The 24966-nt window shown below is 42.7% G+C and overlaps 3 protein-coding genes across 8 annotated transcripts in view; all 3 read right to left on the reverse strand.

Annotated features, from left to right (window-relative positions):
- Nucleotides 1-2230: 2230 nt before the first annotated feature.
- LOC112228671 (protein FAM76B) lies at nucleotides 2231-11415 on the reverse strand. Of its 6 annotated transcripts, none has more exons than XM_024394203.2 (10): nucleotides 10967-11415; nucleotides 9965-10029; nucleotides 9783-9837; nucleotides 9533-9688; nucleotides 9245-9429; nucleotides 8963-9013; nucleotides 8732-8860; nucleotides 8336-8468; nucleotides 6980-7081; nucleotides 2231-3963 (listed from the first exon to the last, which is right to left on the reverse strand). In XM_024394203.2, the coding sequence occupies exons 1-10, from the start codon at nucleotides 11051-11053 to the stop codon at nucleotides 3874-3876; spliced, it is 1053 nt and encodes a 350-aa protein (XP_024249971.1). In that variant the 5' UTR covers nucleotides 11054-11415; the 3' UTR covers nucleotides 2231-3873. The 6 variants fall into 6 exon arrangements, with proteins under 6 accessions (XP_024249971.1, XP_024249969.1, XP_024249970.1 ...); XM_024394201.2 differs by having other exon boundaries at nucleotides 8336-8471; nucleotides 8708-8860; XM_024394202.2 differs by having other exon boundaries at nucleotides 8336-8471; nucleotides 10967-11414.
- Nucleotides 11416-11793: 378 nt separating this feature from the next.
- Nucleotides 11794-21601, reverse strand: LOC112228670 (myotubularin-related protein 2). Its single transcript, XM_024394200.2, has 16 exons — nucleotides 21380-21601; nucleotides 20760-20865; nucleotides 20621-20644; nucleotides 20430-20493; nucleotides 20247-20341; nucleotides 20059-20163; nucleotides 19747-19851; nucleotides 19563-19646; nucleotides 19337-19486; nucleotides 19000-19188; nucleotides 18589-18774; nucleotides 18307-18513; nucleotides 17939-18031; nucleotides 17652-17765; nucleotides 17265-17441; nucleotides 11794-13945 (listed from the first exon to the last, which is right to left on the reverse strand). The coding sequence occupies exons 1-16, from the start codon at nucleotides 21457-21459 to the stop codon at nucleotides 13784-13786; spliced, it is 1941 nt and encodes a 646-aa protein (XP_024249968.1). The 5' UTR covers nucleotides 21460-21601; the 3' UTR covers nucleotides 11794-13783.
- Nucleotides 21602-21805: 204 nt separating this feature from the next.
- LOC112228668 (cGMP-dependent 3',5'-cyclic phosphodiesterase) overlaps nucleotides 21806-24966 on the reverse strand; it is a 53723-nt gene continuing 50562 nt past the window's right edge. The window contains exons 23-29 of the mRNA XM_024394198.2: nucleotides 24826-24873; nucleotides 24590-24664; nucleotides 24399-24498; nucleotides 23744-23856; nucleotides 23299-23337; nucleotides 23070-23176; nucleotides 21806-22905 (exon numbers count right to left, since the gene is read on the reverse strand). Of these exons, the coding sequence (XP_024249966.1) occupies nucleotides 22749-22905; nucleotides 23070-23176; nucleotides 23299-23337; nucleotides 23744-23856; nucleotides 24399-24498; nucleotides 24590-24664; nucleotides 24826-24873 (639 nt within the window). The 3' untranslated portion in view covers nucleotides 21806-22748. The remainder of the gene's footprint in view (nucleotides 22906-23069; nucleotides 23177-23298; nucleotides 23338-23743; nucleotides 23857-24398; nucleotides 24499-24589; nucleotides 24665-24825; nucleotides 24874-24966) is intronic.

A 24966-nucleotide genomic window follows, 5' to 3' on the forward strand; every position in this document is an offset into this window, starting at 1 on the left:
ACACTTATATGCACCTAAATGTTTAAAAACCATAATATTTATTAGAATTTATTTTAATTGCGAGCCCTCCAGTTTCACCGGAAGTTGTCCCGCTAGCAGGACACCGATCCTTACTAAATGGCACCGACCACCACTGGTTTGCACATACCATTTTTAATGACTAAAAGATAACATATGTACACTACAGGTCAAAAGTTTTAGAACACCAACTCATTCAAGCGTTTTTATTTTTACTATTTTCTATATTGTAGAATAGTGAAGACATCAAAACTATGAAATAACACATGGAATGTAGTAACCAAAAGTGTTAAATCAAAATGTGTTACTTTTTAGATCATTCAAATAGCCACGCTTTGCCTTGATGACAGCTTTGCACCCTCTTGGCAGTCTCTCAACCAGCTCCATGAGGTAGTCACCTGGAATGCATTTCAGTTAACAGGTGTGCCTTCTGAAAAATTAATTTGTGGAATTTCTTTCCTTCTTAATGCGTTTGAGGCAATCAGTTGTGTTGTGAAAAGGTAGGGGGGTATACAGAAGACAGCCCTATTTTTTAAAAGACCAAGTCCATATTATGGCATGAACAGCTCAAATAAGCAAAGAGAAACGACAGTCCATCATTACTTTAAGACATGAAGGTCAGTCAATACGGAAAATTTCAAGAACTTTGAAAGTGTCTTCAAGTGCAGTCACAAAAACCATCAAGCGCTGTGATGAAACGATCTCATGAGGACCGCCACAGGAAAGGAAGACCCAGAGTTCCCTCTGCTGCAGAGGATATGTTCATTAGCGTTACCAGCCTCAGAAATTGCAGCCCAAATAAATGCTTCACAGAGTTCAAGTAACAGACACGTCTCAAAATCAGGACTTCATGGTCGAATTGCTGCAAAGAAACCACTACTAAAATGACACCAATAAGAAGAGACTGGCTTGGGCTAAATAGCACGAGCTATGCACATTAGACTGGTGGAAATCTGCCCTTTGGTCTGTAGTCCGAATTTGAGATTTTTGGTTCTAACCGGTTTCTTTGTGTAACGCAGAGCAAGTTAACGGATGATCTCCACAAGTGTGGTTCCCACCGTGAAGCATGGAGTTGGTGTGATGGTGCTTTGCTGGTGACACTGTTGGTGATTTATTTAGAATTCAAAGCACACTTATCCAGCATGGCTACCACAGCATTCTGCCACAATATGCCATCACATCTGGTTTGCGCTTAGTGGGACAATCATTTGTTTTTCAACAGGACAATGACCCAACACACCTCCAGGCTGTGTAAGGGCTATTTGACCAAGAAGGAGAGTGAAGGAGTGCTGCATCAGATGACCTGGCCTCCACAATCAAACCACCTCAACCCAATTGAGATGGTTTGGGATGAGTTGGACCGCAGAGTGAAGGAAAAGCAGCCAACAAGTGCTCAGCATATGTGGGAACTCCTTCAAGACTGTTGGAAAAGCATGTCAGGTGAAGCTGGTTGATAGAATACCAAGGGTGCAAACTGTCATCAAGGCAAAGGGTGGCTACTTTGAAAATTCTCAAATATATTTTGATTTGTTTAACACTTTTTAGGTTACTACATAATTTCATGCTATTTCATAGTTTTGATGTCTTCACTATTATTCTACAATGTAGAAAATTTTTAAAAATCTAGAAAAACCCTTGAATGAGTATGTGTCCAAACTTTTGACTGGTACTGTATACAAACGTGACCTAAGACTTGACTGAAACCAACTTTGCCGCCATTCATGTATACATACCCAAATTAATGTGATATGAGATACTCACTAATTGACTGCGCAACGTACACATTTGATTTCAGTTTGAATGTGATATGGGGGTTAGAGGCATGTTTATTCTGACATTCTAAAGAAAACATTGCCATGTTGATCTGACCCTTGCTGTTGAAATACCAGTGTCTGACACTCGGCTGTCGCAGATGCACCGCCCCCGACATTTATCTAGTCAGATGCTTCATCCTTACCACTCAAACGAGCCCCTTGAGTCAGCATGTCAGATCTTATAGAGTAAAGCAAATTAACGAGTGCTCCCTAGTGGTTAAACATGGAATAGCCATTGACAAAAAAAAACAACTCTGGTGGAAGAGGAAAAAGTACATGCAAAATCCAGACTAGAATGAGGTTTGTGTGGGGTTGACACTATTATAAAGGATTGCTACAAAGGCCCAATAGTAAAGAGCCACTCCTTGAGATAATGGTAGTAAAATAAAAACACTACGTATGTTTAACCAGATTTAATATTTTTGAAACATTGGGTTTGGAAAAAGTACAAAAGTGATCAGTACGCCACAGTATGAAACCAGCTCAGTTTGGTGCAGAGCTGAAATGGTACGTTCCTTTAAAAAGCGTATTCTACAGATGTATTTATATAATTAACCAGCCTTACCTGACACACACTCACTAAAACCGATACAAGTTACACATTTTAAATACATAGGCTGATCCCTGTAATACCTTTACACGTATAAAAAAAACACATTTTTTTTAAAAGGCTGAAAAAGTACATTACAGCAGGGGTTCTCAACTTTTTGGGGCCGGGGACTCTTGTCATACCAAATTCATCAGGGACCCCCTCTTAACCAGAACACAACTCGAGTGAGAAGTAGTAGCATACAAGCTAATACCCTACAAGCTAATGTCCTGCAATTCTACACATTTTTCTACGAGGCAGAGAGAACTTTAATTACAGTGCATTCATGTTCTGCATTTTCTTGGGTGAGAGGGGGACAAGTAATGAGTTGAAAAATAGATAACTGGTGGAGTACTGTGGATACCAATATCCCTGTGAGCCTCCCAGGGCCATTCTGCCCAAAGTTAAGAACAAACCGTAGATTAATAATATTACATTGAATTATACCCTCTAAACTTAATCCACAGATCCCTTCAACACACCTAATGTAATAATTAATCTGTTAGTAACATTCATGATTTTCTTTTAAAATTTAAAACAAAAACTGTTATTTTGAGATCTGGCCGCAGACCTCCTGCATTACCTCCCCAGGGGCCCGTGAAACCCAATTTGAGAAACCCTACATTATAGTACAGGAGACCACAATGCTAACTTGTATGTCAGTAAGTCATGCAGTATTACAAATCGTCCCACTACAGAAAAACAGCAAAGCACTACAGCTGTCACAGTGAGAAAGAGGGCAGCCGGGAAGTGTCTCTACAAAACAAAGTTTAAAAATCTCTCATAGAGTTGATGGTTTTTGGACTTTAACGTCTAAAGGTCTCTGCTACTGGCCAGCAATGCTGTTGTCAGTGACCCTTTTGACATTTGCATACATAGTAAGTTGAGAAGGGTCTCCAATAAGGAGGAGTTTCTCTTCCATAATTACGTCCATTTAGAAAAATATAATTAATATGTTACGAGAAAGTTGCTGTTGAAGAAAAAACATTTCCCCAACCTGGGCAATGCTCTGAGTATGTGGTGAGAAAAAGACCAAAAGCTACAAAATGTAATTGAATAAATAAAATTGCATGACATCCGTAAAAAATCAAGTGGGATCTGTGATGTTGACAGAATCGTATCCACCTTGCACAAAACATGCTGCTGGACCCGGGCAGTGTTAACGAGGCTCTCTCCTCATCCACAGTCACATCACATCCAGTGGCAGAGTAAAACTCAGGGTTAAAACATTTAAAACATGTTGAAATTGAGGATGTGTCCTTATTTTCATGCCAACATGAAAGAGGATTTCCATGTATAGCATGGTCACCTGTTTTCCAATGAATAACATAACTGAAAAGATCAAAATGATTGAGAAAACACAGGAAGGAGGGAGGGAAAGGTAGAATGGCATCAGGCTTTCACAGTGTTAAAACAATGAAGCCACTGAGCCGTGGTTGGGTGGGCTTGTCGTTACGGTAACAGCAGTGAACTCCCCGTCCTGTCAAACTTCTTGCCCTTTGAGAGGGCGGCCACTTGTTTCAGCAGCTCCCGGTTTTTGGCCTGTAGTAAAAGAAAATAAGTGAGTATGTGACCATCTATGTTTAATGAAAGCCTTTACCACAAGCTAGGAGCGTTTGATTTTAGTGCCTTCAGAAAGTATTCACACCCCTAGACTTTCTCCACATTTTTGTTGTGTTACAGCCTGAATTTTAAAAAAGGGATTAAATTGAGTCTTTAGTCAAAAAGTATTCAACCTTTTTGCTAAGGCAAAATGTTCTTAACAAGTCACATGGGCTCACTGTGTGCAATATGTGTTTCACATTTTTATTAAATGACTACTACTCTCTGTTCCCCACCAGAGCATGTGAGGGGAGTTGAACGGTTGGAAATCCCACTCATTGAGTGGTGTACCACGCCGGTGCTCCAGGTCTTTCCCTAAAAACCACGCCGCGCTCACAGAAAAACAAACCGCCGCTCCAAATTCCCTACATTCAAATCACAATTTAACCAACACCCATCTATTTTTGTGACCACCTAGACCTACCAATTGGTTTGGAAGTATTGCAACCAAACCATGTGGATTTGAATGAAAAGTATTTGAATAAACATGAAAAGAAGCTAACATTTCAAATAGACTAAATGTCATATTAAACAGCATATCAACACTAAATAGGCCAGTAGCCAGACTAAGGAACTACAATGGATTTTTAAAAACCATATTATTTCAAGGCTATAGCCTACAAAAAAATACATTGTGAAGCATTTGCGAGTGTGACATAATAGGCTGGTAGGGACAAACATTTTGTTGTATTAAATAATGAATCTATAAATTGTGCATATAGGCTGCGACTTACTTAGAATGAAATACACATTTTAAAAAATCTTATTAAAAACGAGTTACGCCAGTCTGTGGCTTCAGGCTCATGTGATGATGCGTGGAGAACAGACCAGCAGCTGAGAATATCCTCTCCACACTTACAGAGCCACTGGGGATGCTAAACACCCTTTTGGCTACTCTTGCCAGGCTGGACAGAGATGCAGAGTCCCCCCCCCTGAATACAAAGTTATGTTTGGGGCAAATCCATTTTTATTTATTTACATTTTTTATTTAACCTTTATTTAACTAGGCAAGTCAGTTAAGAACAACTTGTTAAGGCTACCCTGGGGCGGCAGGGTAGCCTAGTGGTTAGAGTGTTGGGCTAGTAACCGGAAGGTTGCAAGTTCAAACCCCTGAGCTGACAAGGTACAAATCTATCGTTCTGCCCACTGTTCCTAGGCCATCATTGAAAATAAGAATTTGTTCTTAACGGACTTGCCTAGCTAAATAAAAAGGTCAAATATTTGTATTTAATTTTTTACAATGACTGCATACTCTGGCAAAACCTGGACGAAGCTGGGCCCAATCGTGCACCACCCTATGGGACTCCCAATCACAGCCGGATGTGATACAGCCTGGATTCTAAACTAGGGAGTGTAGGGACGCCTCGTACTGAGATGCAGTGCCTTAGACCACTGCACCACTCGGGATAGCGCCATAGTATTATTGGAGACCTGGATAACTATATTTCTGTCTATTTTTTGTGTGTGGAACATTTAGAATGAAAAGTTAAGATTGTAAATGTGGTGAGTGGTAGAATGGGTGGTAGGGGCTACAATCAAATGTGATAAACTTTCCCAATCTTTCTTCTCTGTCTAGCCTATGGGAAAGTGTTTCTGGTCAGAAAGAACAGTGGTCACGATGAATGGAAGCTGTATGCCATGAAGGTGAGTCTATCGTCTTTGACATTGTCTGAATATAACACATTACTGAGTACCACTCATATTTTTAAGCATAGTGGTGGCTGGATCATGTTATAGGTATGCTTGTAATCGTTAAGGACTGGAGAGTTTCAGGAAAATATTTTTACAGATTGGAGGTAAGCACAGGAAAAATCCTAGAGGAAAACCTGGTTTAGTCTGCTTTCCACCAGACACTGGGAGATGAATTCACCTTTCAGAAGGACAAAAACCTAACGCCAAATTCTACACTGGAGTTTCTTACCCAGAAGACTGAGTGGCCGAGTAACAGTTTTGACTTAAATCTGCGGCAAGAACTGAAAATGGTTGTCTAGCTTTAATCAACAGCCAATTTAACAGTGCTTGTAGAATATTGAAAATAATGGGCAAATGTTGCACAATCCAGGTCTGCAAAGCTCTTACAGTCTTACCCAGATACTCAAAGCTGTAATTGCTGCCAAAGGTGCATTTACAAAGTATTGACTCAGGGGTATGAATACTTATGTAGATTATGTAGAAACATGTTTTCACTTTGTCATTATGGGGTATTGTGTGTAGAAAATATATTTAATCCATTTTGAATTCAGGCTGTAACAACAATGTGGAATAAGGGGTATGAATACTTTCTGAAGGTATGGTTCATCCTACTGTGTCTAACTTGTTAGGAAAGTTGTTTGAATCCCATGTGCTTGAGAAGCAACAGGTATGTTGCAATATGAGGTCCTCCCACGACAACTCAGGAAAGCATGCAGTTTATTAGGCTACAGATGAAATAAGTTACGATGAATTTCACAGGGTGGTGAAAGTGCACGGTGATGAGCTTCATGCTCCTTTCCAATAAAATGTCAAGAGTCTTACTATTTGACAAATAAAAATGATCTTGCTCTTTTGTCCATAACAAATCATGTAGGCTATACCTGCACTGTATCTGCAAGCTGTTGGCTAGAGTGCACGTGCCAATACCAGAGTGGGCACATTCACTATAGAGTGCAAAATGTTGAGAGAAAACGATCAGTAGAGTTAAAAATGCAATGGATACCCATTTAACTTGTATATTTATTCGGTACATGGGAATTTAACCGCAAAATATATTTTTATGTGCACTACGTCATCACGCACTGCCTTTTATGACCAACAAGTCAATTTGATGGAAACATCTTGGATAGGAAATTGTGCGTATTACTTTTATGCAGATTTTAGAATATTCACATGAAACTGTGTTGCCAATTGGATGGAAACCTAGCTAGGGGCCCACAAGATGTCTTGTTTTTTCATGTCTGTATGGTAATTCTTACTCTACCTGTTGCTGTTCCATGGCCTCTTTGTGCACCTTCTCCATGTTGTTCATCTTAACCCTCATGTTGGATTCCTGGTACTGGAAGTCTGCCTTAAGTTCTGTGAGCTGGAAGTACAAAACAAAGAGGGAGACGATCTGGTGAATACAACATGACCAGAAGTCACATAGCAAAACAGATAGTTTGTCAAATCAAATCGTGTGTCACATGTGCCGAACACAACAGGTGTAGTAGACCTTACTGTGAAATGCTTACTGACAAACCATTAACTAGATTTTCTTAACTGCGTTGTTGGTTGAGAAAATATTTACTAAATCAACTAAAGTAACAATAACGAGGCAATATGAAATGGGATACTGAGTCAATGTGCGGGGTACAGGTTAGTCATGGTCATTTCTACATGTAGGTAGGGGTAAAGTGACTATGCATAGATAATAAACCGTGAGTAACAGCAGTGTAAAAACAATGCAAATAGTCCGAGTGGCCATTTGAATAATTTTTCAGCAGTCTTATGGCTTGGGGGTATAAGCTGTTAAGGAGCCTTTTGGTCCTAGACTTGGCGCTCCAGTACCGCTTGCCGTGCGTGCGGTAGCAGAGACAATAGTCTATGACTTGGGTGGCTGGAGTCTGACAATTTTGAGGCCTTCCTCTGACACCGCCTAGTATATAGGTCCTGGATGGCAGGAAGCTTGGCCCCAGCGATGTACTGGGCCATACGCACTACCCTCTGTAGCACCTTACGGTCAAATGCAGAACAGTTGCCAACCAGGCAGTGATGCAACGGGTCAAGATGCTCTCGATGGTGCAGCTGTAGAACTTTTTGAGGACCCATGCCAAATCTTTTCTCCTGAGGGGGAATAGGCTTTGTCATGCCCTCTTCACAACTCTCTTGGTACCATGATAGTTTGTTGGTGATGTGGACACCAAGGAACTTGAAGCTCTCGACCCACTCCACTACAGCCCCATTGATGCGAATGGGGGAGTGTTCGGCCCTCCTTTTCCTGTAGTCCACGATTGGCTCCTTTGTCTTGCTCACATTGAGGGAGAGGTTGTTGTCCTGGCACAACACTGCCTGGTCTTAGACCTCCTTCCTATAGGCTGTCTCATCATTGTCAGTGATCAAGCCTACCACAGTTGTGTCGTCAGCAAACTTAATGATGCTGGAGTCATGCTTGGCCACGCAGTCGTGGGTGAAAGAGGAAGTACAGGAGGGGACTAAGCATGCACCTCTGAGGGTTCCCAGTGTTGACGAACAGCGTGGCAGATGTGTTGCTGCCTCCCATTACCACCTGGGAGCAGCCCGTCTCAGCAGTGGTCGTTTAGGGGCATGAATTACTGTGACGATACAATTAGGTGTGTACCTTTCGGTCCTTCTCCAGTATTGTCTGATCCCTCTGTTGAAGCATTCTCTTTAATGACATCACTTCCTCTTTCAGCTGGCTGATCAGAATAAAGTTGTCCGTTCCTCCAGAATCCATAGATTGGGTAATGGAACTACTGATGGGAGAGAGGACAGAGAGCAGGGAAGAAAAGTTGTCAGAAAAAGGAAAGTACCTTAACTCAGATCTTTCACACTGACCCACTTTGTACCATTACCTGCTCCAACACACCTTGATGGCATCTATCACAGAGATGTGTGTTAGAACAATGGAGGTCAAAAAAGTGTCTGTAGGAACCTACTGGATGTTTTCCATGTTTACTTCAAAAGTTAGAGCTGGCTTGTAACTCCTTACATGTGATTGAAACTCCTCTCGTACCTGTCCCCGTTGGATGGCTTCACATCCAGTTTTGGCTTCTTCTTTGGGGTCTCCTTCTGGATCGAAGACGATTTATGGCTGAGGGGAGAACCAACACACAACTTTAGCCACTGAGGCTCTCCATCAGACCTGTAAAGTGTCCCAGAGTATACCATAGTTCAACTAAGTTGTATAACTAGGCAAAAAGACTTGTCATAACAGTCAATCAAGACGGGAGGGGGTACGTCTTACCTCTGCTTCCACAGTCCCTGCTCCTGCTCTGGACTTAGGCTCCCACTGAGTCTACAAAAAGACAAAGAACAAACACCAAGTTATCAGATTTTTTCAACATGTTCCTTCAAATATCTGACACATGCATCATTACTCAGAGACCACAACATCCTTCCAAAAAGTGCCAGTTCAGCACAATAGATATACAGTATTGTGACAGAGTAGAGACCTGCAGAAGACCCGCATCACAGAGGAAGTAATGGCCTAACAGTTAGAGGATAGGGCTGTGGCACCATGGCCTACTTATGTGAGCTGCTGTGTCTGTGCTGCTGGTGGTGTTGATGATGCTGCTGCCTGGAGTGGTGGTCCTTCTCATTGAGCGAGGAGTTGGAGTGGGAGGAGCTGAAGCCTTTCCTTTGCTCCTTGGTCTTCTGCAGCACACGGCGGTAGGACAGAGTGCATAGCCAGCACAGCAGCTTCCCATCCACCTGACAACACATACACAGGACAGTGGAAAATGGTAAATACGCAATCTCATGAGTGCTGGACAAAGTGTGTTAGGGTATCAATGCAGCGGGTGTGCGTGCCTACCTTCCTCCTACCCTCTTCCTTGCGGTCAAATGCACACTGTTGTTTGCACTGCTCACAGGTCTGTGGAGGGCCATACTTCTTCTCTGAGTTAGTGCAACGCTGACACTTTGTTCCAATGAAAGCAGCAATGATGTTACAATACTGGCAGGGTTTAGGCTGAGTGGGGAACAGAAGATTTGGCAAACATAACCATAACGAAGTCAATACACGTAAAATTATAACAGAGGCGTCAATTCAAGTCAAAACTTACCGTCCCAAACTGCTTTACATTCTGGGCACATTTCTTGCAAATTGTGTTTGTTTTGCTGGAATAGAGAACGTGAAAAAGAAAATCGCATCAACATCCTGGAGCCAATGTTATCACTATATTACATGGTGATGCCTTTGGAATAACAATACCATACACAGTAAAGGTGATGGCGCAAAACTCGCCTCTCCTGCTGAAACTCTGATCTGCAGTATGTACACTTGACGATGGGATGAGCGATGCGACACTCCTGTTGACACAAGAAACAAAGCAGTTCAAGGCCATTTGCTTAAAAATAAATGCAAACAGATACAATGTAGGACATAGATTTTAGTGAATTCTTAAAATGTTAAATCAGAGTTTGGTTTGTCCCAAATGTCAAAACCCCTTTGTATGGCGTTATTTAGTGTTATGCATTTGTTTATAATAATTAACCATGCATGGAATAGTGTGCTTACCTTTTATTCAGACACAGGTTTTCAAGCCTTCTGCCCAGTATGTGTGTGTGGTATGCTTATTATGGCAATGTGAAATATGCATTTCCAACGCATCCGCATGAATACAAAAATGTGATAATTTGTCACAAATTTCAACTTGATTTTTGACATTGCATGAAGAATTTATGTGGAACATAACCTACACTACTGGGCGAAGAGGGATGCTACACTGTGCCTCCTCGAATTCAATTTCGTAGCTGCCGGTAGGTTAAAGACACTGACGCTGTGGCTACATCGATGATAAATCCAATTTGTATTATCTGTAAAGGGCATGACGTGTAAACAGATGCTAAATGAACAGGTCATGGGAGACGTAATGTGAAAAGATCTAGCTAGCTAGTTAACCAATGTACATCTGACGTTATTTTGTCTGCTACATCCAGCAGACTGCATGAGTAGAAAAAACATTTCGCGAATAAATTATATCGTCCTGCGTGTGACATTATCTAACAAGGTGGCCATTTGCGTCCCAGACAGGCTGCAAGGATAATAGTTAGTTGTTACATAATCTATCATCAAAGCCATCGCTTGCGATAAGTGCTGAATGTGGCCAGAGACCTTATAATTAAACATCCAGGGAGCAGTCGAAATGCATATGAGCCTGTAACAATTGCTTTGTAATCTATTCATATTGCAAAATGTGGTGCTAGTTAACTAGCTAGCTATCACCCAAACACTTCCAGTCCAAACCTTGCACAGTTGCTGTCCCTGCGACAGTTCTTCGAAAGGATACCGCTGGTTACACTTCGTACACGCGTACAGGGCCGATGTTGCCATTATCACCAAGATCAAGTCAAAGATAAAAACAAAGAGTGAAATAGCTAGTCACCCAGACAATGTGTTGTCAAACAATTTCCTTGGTAGCTAACGTTAGCTAACTAAGCCTGTAGCTAGCCAATAATAGCTAAGCTAATGCTAAATAAACAGCTAAATATTCTTAAATATCTATCATCTCTCTCCGTTGGCTAGCTAACATAAGTTACTTGACATAGTTAGTTAAAAATACTGATCTAGCATCCGCAAAATGTATAAACAAGAGTAAAATGTAAATAGTTTTTTCGCTGTTCTTAGCTAGCTATTCCTATTTTCCCTTTCTCTTTTTTTGTATCCGCAGCGTCGTCATTCAAACCGGATGCGGCCAACGACAGAAGAAAGAAAGAGAAGCCAATCATGACACATCATTAGTGCGCGGGACTTTGTATTTTGAAACACAGAAGCCAATCACAGTGCAAAACAACACAGCGATTAAGTTCCATTAAGCTGCCTCAATTTGTATCACTGTGATAAGAGGAATATGGAAACAAAGTATCTAGAATGTACATATGCTGTATTACTGTTAGATATTTTAATTCTAAAAGCTAGCTGCTACATGTAATTAAACGTCACTGTCAGGTGGCTGGGGATAAAAGAGAACAATATATTCATACCGTTGTGTACATTGTCAGAGGCATTCTGAAAATATTAGGCAATGCAATGGTACTATGAATTCTGTTTAGAGATTGTGTTCACAACACACATTTAATTTGTGGTGGTCTTTTATTTATCATTAAATTAAGTCAACAGCAACCGGGGTCAATCCCGGATCAAAGAGCAAAGTAAATCCAGGCTGGATAAACTGCTGATGTGCTGGGCCATATGCTGTGGTTAACAGGCAATATAAAGTACTTTGTCATGTTGTATCTACCTACCTACTAACAATATATTGGTGATCATAATACATAAGGACAAGAAATAGTTTTATTTCCAATTTTGCAAATTAACATTTAAACAAAAACTAACAAAAAAAATAAATTATCAAAATATTGCGGTCAAACGTGTATTGTTGACAGGCATGGGTTACAGTCCATGGTAGTCAGCTTGTTCTAAGTTAATGGCCCGCAATTAAATTGACCATAACATTCTTACCAAATTAATTATTCTACTAACACATAAATATTAGTTCAACAGTTAATGATTTATATTGATTAAGGATGGGCCCTTGCGAGGCCATGAAAAAAGCCACTTCATCATTGCACTAGTGGGGAATGAGCCTCACTACTTTTCCTCTGGTTAGTAAATCAGATCACTATTCAAAGACAAAACCCTGTTGTGACTATTTATTTTAAACAACAGTGCAAAGCTCTACATCACTGTGCCTGTGAGATGCATGTTGTTGGAGTCTTAACATTTTCCATGGAGGAATGGTTAGTGGCATTCAGTTTCTAGTTTCTGTAGAATTTCTTATTCGAATACATATGCAGCATTTATTAACAACCTGTGGGTATGACCTTTCAACTAAACCATGTCATGCATATTGTCAATTTTACTGATCTGTTTTGGGTAAACAGTCTGCAACGTGACGTACACATCATCACCAAGGCCCTCAAGTTATCACCTAATTATAACTGAGACTCAGAGCTCAGTATTAACCTAAAAGTCTATGGTATAAACTGTACACACAACCTAGGCTAAGAGAATGGAAATAATATGTAGTTAACTTGCTAGTAAAAAGAACTCAACAGCTTAGGAAAAAACATCAACATACTGATCAGATGGAATGTCATACATAACTATACACCCACATTCATTCATACCTATTTGGTCAAAATATGTGTCCATCCAGTAACAATTTTCTCAGCTTCAAAACCATTTGCAGACATTTCTGACCTCAAAACCTATTTGGAATATGTCAAGTAGAAATAAACAGAAAATTGCTTAAATAGCATGTCTTTTTTCTTTTTCAATTCTCCACCTCGCTTTCACAACGAAGAAATTCATTGAGCATATTAGCTACTTGTTTTATCCTATTAATAATTTAGTGTACTTATTACTTTAGAATAAACTAATGCATTAATACTGGATGTAGTTAAGCCGATATGCAATAGCATACTTGTGAGGGATTATTTGATGATCATTATATGTTACAGTACTCTTGACCCTGGTAGCAGAGGTCAGTGAAGTAAAGTATGGCTATAGTGAGGTGGTCTCAGAGATAAATAGAAGACTCATTTATATATGTGCCATTATAGCATGTGTGACAGCATGGGCAGTGCCATTGAGGCTACAACCCATAGGAAGCCCCACCCTTTTGCAAACATTGATTACTTTAAAATGGCAGAAGCATGGTGGAAGCCCTTAATGATGCTGCCCATGCTAAACAGCCTTTTGGCCACTAGAGGCCTCTGTTATTGTCTATGGGTGGTCTTAAACAGAGGCAGCACGTCTTTTTGGTGCATAGACAACATAGGGTTCTGACCATAGACATATACATTCATATTCTTATTCTATTTCTATGGGTCTGACCCTGTACGACCTCAGCTGTTGGAGCAGCAGTGAGATGGAACATCCAAAGGCCAATACATGGTTTCTACAGACACTTGGTGGTTGCGTTGCTTTCTACAGGAGTGTGTCATGTTAAGCAGGAATGTGTGACACAGCAAGTCCCCTGCAGTGCAGTCTATTAGTTATGGGCATGGCACCTTATCGTTGTGAGGCCTCAGTCCTTAGCCTTACTCTATAAGCCCCCTGTCAAACAAAGGTCTGAACGGGAGTGATGGAGCGGGTGGGCGAGCCAGCCCTCTCAGTGGAGGAGGCAGAGCGATTGGTCACGTCTCGCTGTAGCTCCTCCACCCTCTTCTGAAGCTCCGCCCGCTTGGCCAGCAGCTCCTTGTAGCGCTGGTGAACAGGCTCCTGGGAAGAAGGTACACAAACAGTAGTGGTCAACACTAGAACATAACTATGCTAAAACAAGCATATAAACTTCCATTTATACTCATACTAACAACGCAACAGTAAAAATGTAGTCCCCCACAAATTATGCAGCCACCCCCGGCCAATTGAGATACCGTGTGTGACTAACAGTTTGTGAGTTTGTGTAAAAGTTTGTGAGTGCTTTTGGTGACAAGCTGAATTTCTTCAGCCTTCCTGATGTTGAAGAGGCGCTGCTGCACCTTCTTCACCACGCTGTCTGTGTGGGCGGACTAATTCAGTTTGTCCGTGATGTGTACGCCGAGGAACTTAAAACGTACTACCCTCTCCACTACTGTCCCGTCAATGTGGATAGGGGGGTGCTCCCTCTGCTGTTTCCTGAAGTCCACGATCATCTCCTTTGTTTTGTTGACGTTGAGTGCGAGGTTATTTTCCTGACACCAACACTGTGGGCCCCCACCTCCTCCCTGTATGCCTTCTCGTCGTTGTTGGTAATCAAGCCTACCACTGTAGTGTCGTCTGCAAACTTGATGATTGAGTTGGAGGCGTGCATGGCCACGCAGTCGTGGATGAACAGGGAGTACAGGAGAGGGCTCAGAACACACCCTTGTGGGGCCCCAGTGTTGAGGACCAGTGGGGTGGAGATGTTGTTACCTACCCACACCCCCTGGGGGCGGCCCGTCAGGAAGTTCAGTACCCTGTTGCAAAGGGCGGAGTCTAGACCCAGGGTCTTGAGCTTGATGACGAGTTTGGAGGGTACTATGGTGTTAAATGCTGAGCTGTAGTCGATGAACAGCATTCTCACATAGGTATTCCTCTTGTCCAGATGGGTTAGGGCAGTGTGCAGTGTGGTTGCGATTGCGTTGTCTATGGACCTATTGGGGCGGTAAGCAAATTGGAGTGGGTCTAGGGTGTCAGGTAGGGTGGAGGTGATATGGTCCTTGACTAGTCTCTCAAAGCACTTCATGATGAAGGAAGTGAGTGCTACGGGGCAGTAGTCATTTAGCTCAGTACCGTAGCTTTCTTGGGAACAGAAACAATGGTGGCCCTCTTGAAGCATGTGGGAACAGCAGACTGGGATAAGGATTGATAGAATATGTCCGTAAACACACCAGCCAGCTGGTCTGCGCATGCTCTGAGGATGCGGCTGGGGATGCCGTCTGGGCCTGCAGCCTTGCGAGGGTTAAAACCTGTTGGGGCGAGGGTTAAAACCTGTTGGGGCAAGGCGTTCCCCTCAGGGAAAGGCGTTCCCCTCTCCGCCATGTTGGAGTCAACAGAAATACAAAATTACAACATAAATAATCCCTTACCTTGATGATCTTTCATCAGAATGTAGTGCAAGGAGTCCTAGTTCCACAATAAATCATTGTTTTGTTCCATAATGTCCAATACTAGTGTCCAAGCTGCATTTGCTATCACTTTCAGCTCACGTGCCCAAAAACTGGACTGCTGGTCCAAGAGAACTTGCATGAAAACTTCCAAAAGATATATTCCAGGTCGAATAAACTGGTCAAACTAAGTACAGAATCAATCTTCAGGATGTTATAATCATATATATCCAATAACGTTCCAACCGGATCATTCGTTTTCATCTGGGGCTGATTGGAACAGCCGTAGCACTCACAGAGAAATGCGCCACAGCAAAATGGCATTCTGTTGCGACACCGACTATTTTCCCTCCCATTAGGTCAAAGTTCACAGCAAATGCTCCATTACACTTTCTACTGAATGAGGACATCTAGTGGAAGGTGTAGGAAGTGTTTCCAGATCCATAACTTGTTGGGAAGGGAGGGGGCGATGACGTCAAAGTTGCCCCAACTTTCAGAATTTCAAAACTTGTTTGGAAGATTGCCTGCCCTATGAGTTCTGTTATACTCACAGACATAATTCAAACAGTTTTAGAAACTTCAGAGTGTTTTCTATCAAATAGTAATAATAATATGCATATATTAGCAATCTAGGACAGAGATTGATGCAGTTCACTATGGGCACGCAATTCATCCAAAGTGAGAATACTGCCCCCTATCCACAACATGTTTTAACACGTTTAGAAGTTTTACTCAGTCGGCTGCAGTAAAGGAGAGTCCGCAGGTTTTTGATAGCGGGCCATGTCAGTGGCACTGTATTTTCTTCAAAGCGAGCAAAGAAGTTTAGTCTGTCTGGGAGCAAGACGTCCTAGTCCGAGACGGGGCTGGTTTTCTTTTTGTAATCAGTGATTGACTGTAGACCCTGCCACATACCTCTTGTGTCTGAGCCGTTGAATTGCGACTCTATTTTGTCTCTATACTGATTTGTTTGATTGCCTTGCTGAGGGAATAGCTACACTGTTTGTATTCAGTAATGTTTCCGGTCAACTTGCCCTGGTTAAAAGCAGCGTTTCACGCTTTCAGTTTCGCACGAATGCTTCCATCAATCCATGGTTTCTGGTTTGGGATATTATTATTATTTTTTTTTTTTTTACCCCTTTTTCTCCCCAATTCCGTGGTATCCAATTGTTAGTAGCTACTATCTTGTCTCATCGCTACAACGCCCGTACGGGCTCGGGAGAGACAAAGATTGAAAGTCATGCGTCCTCCGATACACTACCCAACCAAGCCGCACTGCTTCTAACACAGCGCGCATCCAACCCGGAAGCCAGCCGCACCAATGTGTTGGAGGAAACACCGTGCACCTGGCAGCAACCTTGGTTAGCGTGCACTGCGCCGGCCCGACCACAGGAGTCGCTGGTGCGCGATGAGACAAGGATATCCCTACCGGCCAAGCCCTCCCTAACCCGGACGACGCTAGGCCAATTGTGCGTCGCCCCACGGACCTCCCGGTCGCGGCCGGTTACGACAGAGCCTGGGCGCAAACCCAGAGTCTCTGGTGGCACAGCTGGCGCTGCAGTACAGAGCCCTTAACCCCTGCGCCACCCGGGAGGCCCGGTTTGGGAATGTTTTAATAGTTGCTGTGGGTACGACATCGCCGATGCACTTGCTAATAAACTCGCTCACCGAATCAGCGTATTCGTCAATGTTGTTGTTTGACGCAATGCGGAACATATCCCAATCCACGTGATCGAAGCAATCTTGAAGCATGGAATTAGATTGGTCGGACCAGCGTTCAACAGACCTGAGCGCAGACCTGAAATCGGGCCAGTGCTGTAGGAGATATTGCGTGTGACTAACATACTAATGGGCAGAGAGAGATCCATAATCCCCTCCTCAATTTCATTCAGGGGGACAATTATTCAAGATAGCATAAACATTACTACTATCAACATCATTACCACTACTATGAAAGTGAGGTAGTTTGCCCAGACCTGTGGCCTCATGCGAGGGTTCCAGCGGATGTAGTATCCCACCCAGAGCTCCAGGTGGCGCATGCTGACCACTGGGAACAGCACATGGTTGGAATAGTTGACATAAAGAGGGTTGGTGAACTCCTCTAGCTGGCTGTTGATGTAGGCCCACAGAGAAACTGTCTTCTTAGGCAGCTCCTGCAGAACAATTAGATGTATGAGATGTTGGTTTTAACATTAGCAAATAAAACATACTCATTATTATATTCCTATTCGCACTGTTATGACAACTGTGTATGAAATGTCATCCATGAGAAACAGTCAAATAAACATTGAGTTTAGTTTCAGGTTTTCTGAATTGCACTCCATCCAAGTGGTGTTTAAACCTAACATAGTCTGCACTCTCACCTCCTTCACCCTTTGCTGTTCACTGTTACACATGAATGTCCCAAACAGGCAGCTGTACATGTGGTCCAGGATGGTGACCAGGAAGTACTCGTTGAACTCAAAGGCTGCAGGAAACTAGACAGGAACAGTTAAATTATAATCCATATACGATCAGGAGAATCTAGAGGGATTATGTACATAAGTAAATCATCCCGTGTGTAATGTGTACTTTATTACTAAGCCTGGAATTTTTTCTGCTCAGGTCACATGACTACCCATCAACGCCCCTTACCAGTGATGTCCCTCACCTGTCGGGTAATCTGCCACACACAGTCAATGAACTGCAGGAAGACAGGCGAGCGGTCTGCGTCTGTGTGGTTCTTATCCCCATGACCGATCCTCTGGAAGGAGAGTGGGGAAGGAGGGAGAAGAACAGAAAGTCAAGCGACCGTAATGGCTGAACAAAACACGAGAAGGGTAAAGCTGTGCCATGGCGATGGTTGAGCCATGTGAGTCAGGAAATGAGGAAGTTTCAAACCATTTTAACTTCTCTTACCACATTAGAATGTCCCGAGCATTTCCAAAACGTACATGAATAATCAAGAGAAGGTGTCCCAAGTGTTTTAGCTTGGTATAAGGAACACTACACAATGAGAGGGAGTAAAGGCTTATTTACTAGCTGGAAGCGGTGGCCAAAGCTCAGCCACTCTTTCTCCAGCAGCACCTGGAAGCCACGGATAGTGCGGTAGTGTCCGTCCAGCATCAGCATGGCCAGGGAGGTGAGCTGGGCAGTACGGTCCCATCCATCACTGCAGTGAACTACCACTGAAGTCTTCCCAGACTCCACCTTGTCTGCAATACGCAGCGCCCCAGCCAGGATCAGCTACACAGGGAACAGACAGACAGGTTCAACAAATAATCTCAACCTTGATTTTTTTTCTCTCCCTTCTGTCCTCACCTTGATGTGCTCCAGCCAATGAGTGGACTCGAGGTTGGAGAGCCAATGGGACTCCTCGATGTTGGGATAGACCACCTCCTTCAGCTTGCGCAGTGACTCTCTCATCACATGGATGTTGTGGATGTCCAAGAACACCAGCTCTGCATTCTGATAGGCATCCTCACTCTCATAGCCACCCCCTTTCATCTGAGGAGAACGCAGGGAATGTAGTCATCTCTTGGAATTGAATATACTCTTTGAATAACACTGAATAGTTTTCATACTTACAGAATGTAATTATCTATGAGGAGATCAAAATCAAATCCAAAGAAAACAACACTATGGGTTGAGCATTGAACTGTATAGGCACTGTGTGTGGGAAATGTACTTTGACGCAAAATAAAACATGATTATTATTACTAAACTACATACCTTGTTGGCGGCAGCATTGACGCTAGGCCTGGCATCGAAGATGAAGAGCTTGTGGGACTGAGCGTTGGCATCCATGATGGCCTGGAGGTACTTCTCATCGTCTTTGCTACGCTTGCCGTTGACCCCGACCATGGGCTGACTACAGCGGGTCACTGTGGCCTGGCTCTCTGGGTGAATCCACGACAGCACCTGCAGAGCCACAGCAGAGGCATTGGCACGGACAGTAACACAAGACCGCAGGTACAACATCAGCGTGGTACTACATCAGCGTATTACTACAGAGGTACCGCAGACAGTTAAAGAGTGGGGACAGTGTGAAGTGTAAATGCTAACTCACAGGTATCCTGCCCTTGGCTCTGAAGGCAGCCACTCTCTTCAACTCCTCATCTGGTATGTTGACAGGCACCACCAGGTTTGATGGGTAAGTGTCACACACTTCGTAGTGATCATTCACTTTAGTTATCCTCCAGCTCTCGTTGGGTATTCCCTACACACATACGAATATAGAAACATTTAAAAACAACTTATACCTAAAGCCCAGATTTTTGAAATCTTCCAAATACCTGTCTTTTGTATTCCGCTTGAGCATCATACACTTTCCAGCCATTTTCAGGATAGACCTGCCCATACTCAAAGGCAAAGATTGGCTGTGGATGACAGAGGGAAAAACATAGTCGGTTAGTTGGCCCTGGGCCTTTATAGTACACAGTAGCAGACCATGGGCAACAGACCTAGTGACTCACTCACCAAACCATTGGAAACAGGAAAGGCAAATTTCATCAGGATCTCAAAAATGGACTTCCTGAGTGAGTCCTCCATCTGCTTGTGTGCAAACCGCAGATTACGGATATCCTGAGGAGACAGAGTGACAGGTCACTGTAACCATTGTAATTTACACTCAGAGAAAGAAGAAGCACTAGAATGCAGTGATTAGAGTCTGAAGTATAAGAAAAATAAGAAAAATGCCTGTTCTCTTTGAGAGCAACAAAGAGATTATATATTAGTATAAACAGCAGGTAAGGGATGTTCCAGACATTTTTTTTGGTGGTCACTGCTCACCTTGCAGACCAGCCCGTAGGAGACCTCACCACGGCTAGATGCACCTCCTATCTTCTCCACACGGCTCACTACCCCCAGGGGCAAGTCCAGCACAAACGCTGGTTCCTAGGACACAAAGGAAATAATAAGAACACTGATTTGACATCCTGAAGAGTGGATGGAGACAAATCGAAAACTGAAAAGCATACCCTGTCCATGCATCTGAAGAACAGTCTATAGTTGGTGACAGTCAATGTCCCCCTCAGTGCACCGATGTAAGGACAGATGTAAGTGACGTCTTTGGCTGTTAGAAAATACAAACAAAAGTTTAAGCAGGTCATTCCATTAAACCCAAAATAACCCATAGCTGGGGGGTGAGGGAGATGACCTACCCATGTCTTGCACACTTTCCTTTGGTAGTAACTGTGGTTCTTCTTTGTTTGAATCCCTGAGCACCTGTATATAAAACAATATCTAATGTTTAGGTAAAACATACAGAGTAGCCAACAGCACAAATCAAGTTGATTATTTTTACTTAAACACCAACGCAAATCTTTGAGGGAAGAGGGATGGAAGACTATACCTTGGCAGCAGCTTTAGGTCTGCCCTGAAATCATTAGGAGAAAAGCGAGAGGGTTAACCGCAGACATGTTTAAGATGCTATTGCTACATTAGTAGAACTGAATCTATGTAAAGTTGTAGGTGAAAAGCCATGTACCAACCCGTAGTTCTGGGGAGAACTCTGTTGAGGTGGACACATTGTCAGAAGACATCGCATAGGGGGTCTTGGCAGCGTGAGTGGACCGGTCAGAACGAGACGTGGACGTACTGTCAACAGAATTGCAGAATACGTGTATACTATAGGATAATGACCAGTGAGAAATAATACCATACCAAAATTGCTTGTTCATTTGACAGCAGTGTTCGCTAAAGCAGAAACTAAATGGTTGGCACCTAGCCCAGGGGACTGGAGAATAGATACACTCTGTATGTTACAGACCCTCTCTGATTTCCAGTCCCCTGGGCTATTTGTACCCAGACTAGATGGCTATGGAATCTGACATTATGTCTAGCTAACTAGATAACGTTAGTCGTATAAACTAAGGCTGCTATCTTGGGCCAACTGTCTACCTTCTCGGGCTGCCTGCTATAGCGACTTTTGTAACCCGAATCTCCCAGTAAGGTTTAGCTGAGACTTCAACATCTTTCATTGAAATACACTAGTATAATTCAATATCTTCACTGTCGACAATTTTTCACCATATTTAGATAGCATGTAGTTAGATAACTATAAAAGCTCCTGTCAATCGACTACACAGGGAGCTAGTTGAACGAGCCCCACCTGGACAATGAATCAACGCTGGCCTGCCTTGACGAGGATTGCTTCGAACCCAGACTGTCGATGCTTCCACTCTTCTCCATGGTAAATCTTAGTAAAGTATTCAAATATATGAATTTGAGGCGATTGGGCAGATATCTACATGCAACTGTTTTGATTCCGTCCTTGGTGAAAAGTAAATCCCAGGTACAGACAGGAAGCTGCCATCTTTTCCCAGAGTCCCCTATCCATAATAAACAAGGGAGTGGTGTTTGGAGTTGGGGGTAGCGCCCCCTGCCGCCATTACTGGTTATTACATGTAGCCCAACACTATCTTCATCATTAACAACAGCAACATGCTTCAGATTAGAGATTTTTAAAGATAAATATGTGGAGAGAAGGTGAAGATGTGGATTGAGAAAGGACACGTACTCAATACATTGTGTGAACAATATTTTACTTGTCCACAACTATCAATTAAGAACAAATGTAAATATCCAGTGCATGATGTTAACATGTAGATTCAGAATTCACAGAATTATCTCTATTATTTGGAAATAGGAAAATGCAAACATACATACTGTACAGTACATCAACATAATAACTGAATATAGCTGTTCCAAAAACAAAAAACATATAGACCCTATGCCATTTGTACCTGTCACACATTCAAAAAGCAATGTCCAAAGGGTGAGATGATCAGTCCAAACCCTGAAAACAACGTTTGGGGTTCTACAGGCAATACAGGGAATCCCCAAAGTGGTAGTAATGCCAATTCAACCATTTACATGTTAAGAAAAATCTGTGCGCTATCAACTAGTACATTTATAACAACAAATATACAGTTTTACAGTGTTATGTATTCCAATCACTAACATTGTTATATACACAATACCTCAAAGTATATATTATCAATCCAGCAGTTTCTCACATTGAAGGCAACTTAGACAAAGTAAGGCAAGCTTGTAACATACTGCTTATAATGTACATGTTTTGACCTGGTAACACTCAATACCTGCCTGTAAAGATTCACACAAAGTTAAAATATCATTGATAGAAACACCAGGCAAAGGGGGAAAAAAATAATTTGAAAAATGAGATCAAAGCCATCAGTATTGTCTTCTACAATGATGTGCAATCAATCCTTTTCTGCCTCCCCATGCTATCTGCATTGTGTTGCTCTATACCTGCTGCAATGTGACACACTCTAATGATCATTTAGATTTCTGTATCAGCAACAACACCACACAACAACCTGTAAAATAGGTGTATTTTCAGGGGGAGGTAATACATTACTGATGATGTAGTTGATAGTTTGTCTTGCTGTGTCCTAGGGCTGGGCCGGAGGGCTACCATTGGTCTCATCGTCCCTTCCCTGCTCTGTCTTTCCGTCCTATCCATTCTGCTCGTCCTGTAGCTGCTCAAACTCTGCATCTAGATAATCCAGAGAATGGTTTCCCGGTTTGTGAGAGACCCTGCCCCACTGTTCTCTATTGCTGGCCACGGTGTCATACAGCTCTGCCGACCTGGGGAACAGGTCCTGGAGGAGTCTGCAGGAGAAGGGAGCAAAGCCAGGAGGAAAGTATAGTCAGACTCAAGCTAAGGAGGGACCACTAATATGCATATACAACACACAACAGTTGTTATTGTCTGAGTTAACAATTACACCACTCATCTCCTAGATATGGGGGTTACAGATCAGTCAGAGGCTCACTTGTAGATGGGCATGGCTATGTGCTCCATGAAGCCTGTCTGTAGCTCTGGGATGTAGGCCTTCTCTCTGTCCATCATCTCACTGGGACGGTTCCCCATAGCCTTCTCCTGCAGCCACAAGCACAGGGACACACACACACAGGACATTGTAAAGGTTCCTGTACTACATGGACACAGAGAACAATATGATGGATACCATTTTTGGCATTCATAAAAAATGACATACATACCAGATCTCCTTGAGAAAAGAATTCCTTGTAAATGAGTCCCTGTCACAAAAACAAACATGAGTTTCATGTTAGCATACTACATGGAGACCATCTTACTAACAATAATAAAATAGATGTAAATGCAATAAGGAGGAGGGGTGAACACAGTTGGTTTAGCGGCGGCAGGTAGCCTCAAGGTTAGAGCATTGGGCCAGTAACTGAAAGGTTGCAGGTTTGAATACCGGAGCCAACAAGGTGAAGAATTTTTTAAATCTGTCGCTGTACCCTTGAGCAAGGCACTTAACCCTAATGGATCCAGGGGTGCAACCCCACTTCCTGCAGGTGTCTCAGGGGGAATTTGAATATCCCCCCCAAAAAACATTTCCATTACACACGAGTATAAAAGGACAAATATAAGCACCCCCAAAATTCTTATTAGAGGAGTCAGATCTGAGTGGGTACTTACTGCGATCTTCCAGGTGGTCTTCCAGTCTTTGGTCTGGTCAGAGAGGTCACATGAGGTCATGATCAGGCACAGTAGCAGGTTATGGTGCTGAGGTTCTTTGGTGTTGTAGCCCACTGGAAGACAAAACAGACAATATGATCAAATTAAATTTTTATTGAACCTTTATTTAACAGTGGGGTGGCAGGTAGCCTAGTGGTTAGAGTGTTGGGCCAGTAACCGAAAGGTTGCTAGATCGAATCCCCGAGCTGACAAGGTAAAAATCTGTTGTTCTGCTCCTGAACAAGGCAGTTAACCCACTGTTCCTAGGCCGTCATTGTAAATTAGAATTTGTTCTTAACTGACTTGCCTCGTTAAATAAAGGTAAAATTAAAAAAATTTAAACTATGCAAGTCTGTTAAGAACAAATACTTATTTACATTGACTGCCTACCCTGGCCAAACCCTAACCCGGACCAATTGTGCCCCGCCCTATGGAACTCTCAGTCATGGCCAGCTGTGATACAGCCTGGAATCGACCCGGGGTCTGTAGTAATGCTTTGACCACTGCACCACTCAGGAGCTCTAATAAGAAATGGAAGAGCTGTAGAAATGAAGATCTACCTTCCTACCGCTCACAAGACACTCAGACAGGATGTATGGGCCGGGGGATGACTTACCATCTGCCATTTTCTGTAGATCCTTCAGGATCCGTAGGTGATGAGCCAAGTCTGTGGCCAGGATGATGTCCCTCATCAGGTCAAGCATCCTCTGGTAGTCCTGGCAACCAAAAACACAACACAGAAACAGAGTCAAAATAGTACAAAACCAACTAGAAAAGAGGAATGTTCTTACAGTGCCTTTGTCTTACCTTTCTGGAGAACTTCTCAAAGATATTGCAGCCCTGGGTGTTGAGGATGGCGATCGCCTGAGCAAAGTGGTGTCTCTGGAAATGAAAGCCAATAGTCAGTGGTGAGGCTGCAATTACATTTTATATCCACTAGAGGACAGCAAATACCCAGTGCGCAATCAACTCATGTTTTTACCTTTTACCTTTAAATAAAGGACACACATAATACATTTATGTTCATGATACTTTGTGTTTACCTCCAGCACAGATCCCTCAGAACTATACAGGCCAGCCAACACAGATTTCTGGAGAAGAGAAGACAAAACTGATTGTTTTTGTAATGCATGCTTCTGTGGCAGTTTGTGTGACTCCAGTAAGCTACATTATGTTTATTTGTT

Source organism: Oncorhynchus tshawytscha, linkage group LG30, assembly GCF_018296145.1.
Source record: "Oncorhynchus tshawytscha isolate Ot180627B linkage group LG30, Otsh_v2.0, whole genome shotgun sequence".
Lineage (NCBI taxonomy): Eukaryota > Metazoa > Chordata > Actinopteri > Salmoniformes > Salmonidae > Oncorhynchus > Oncorhynchus tshawytscha.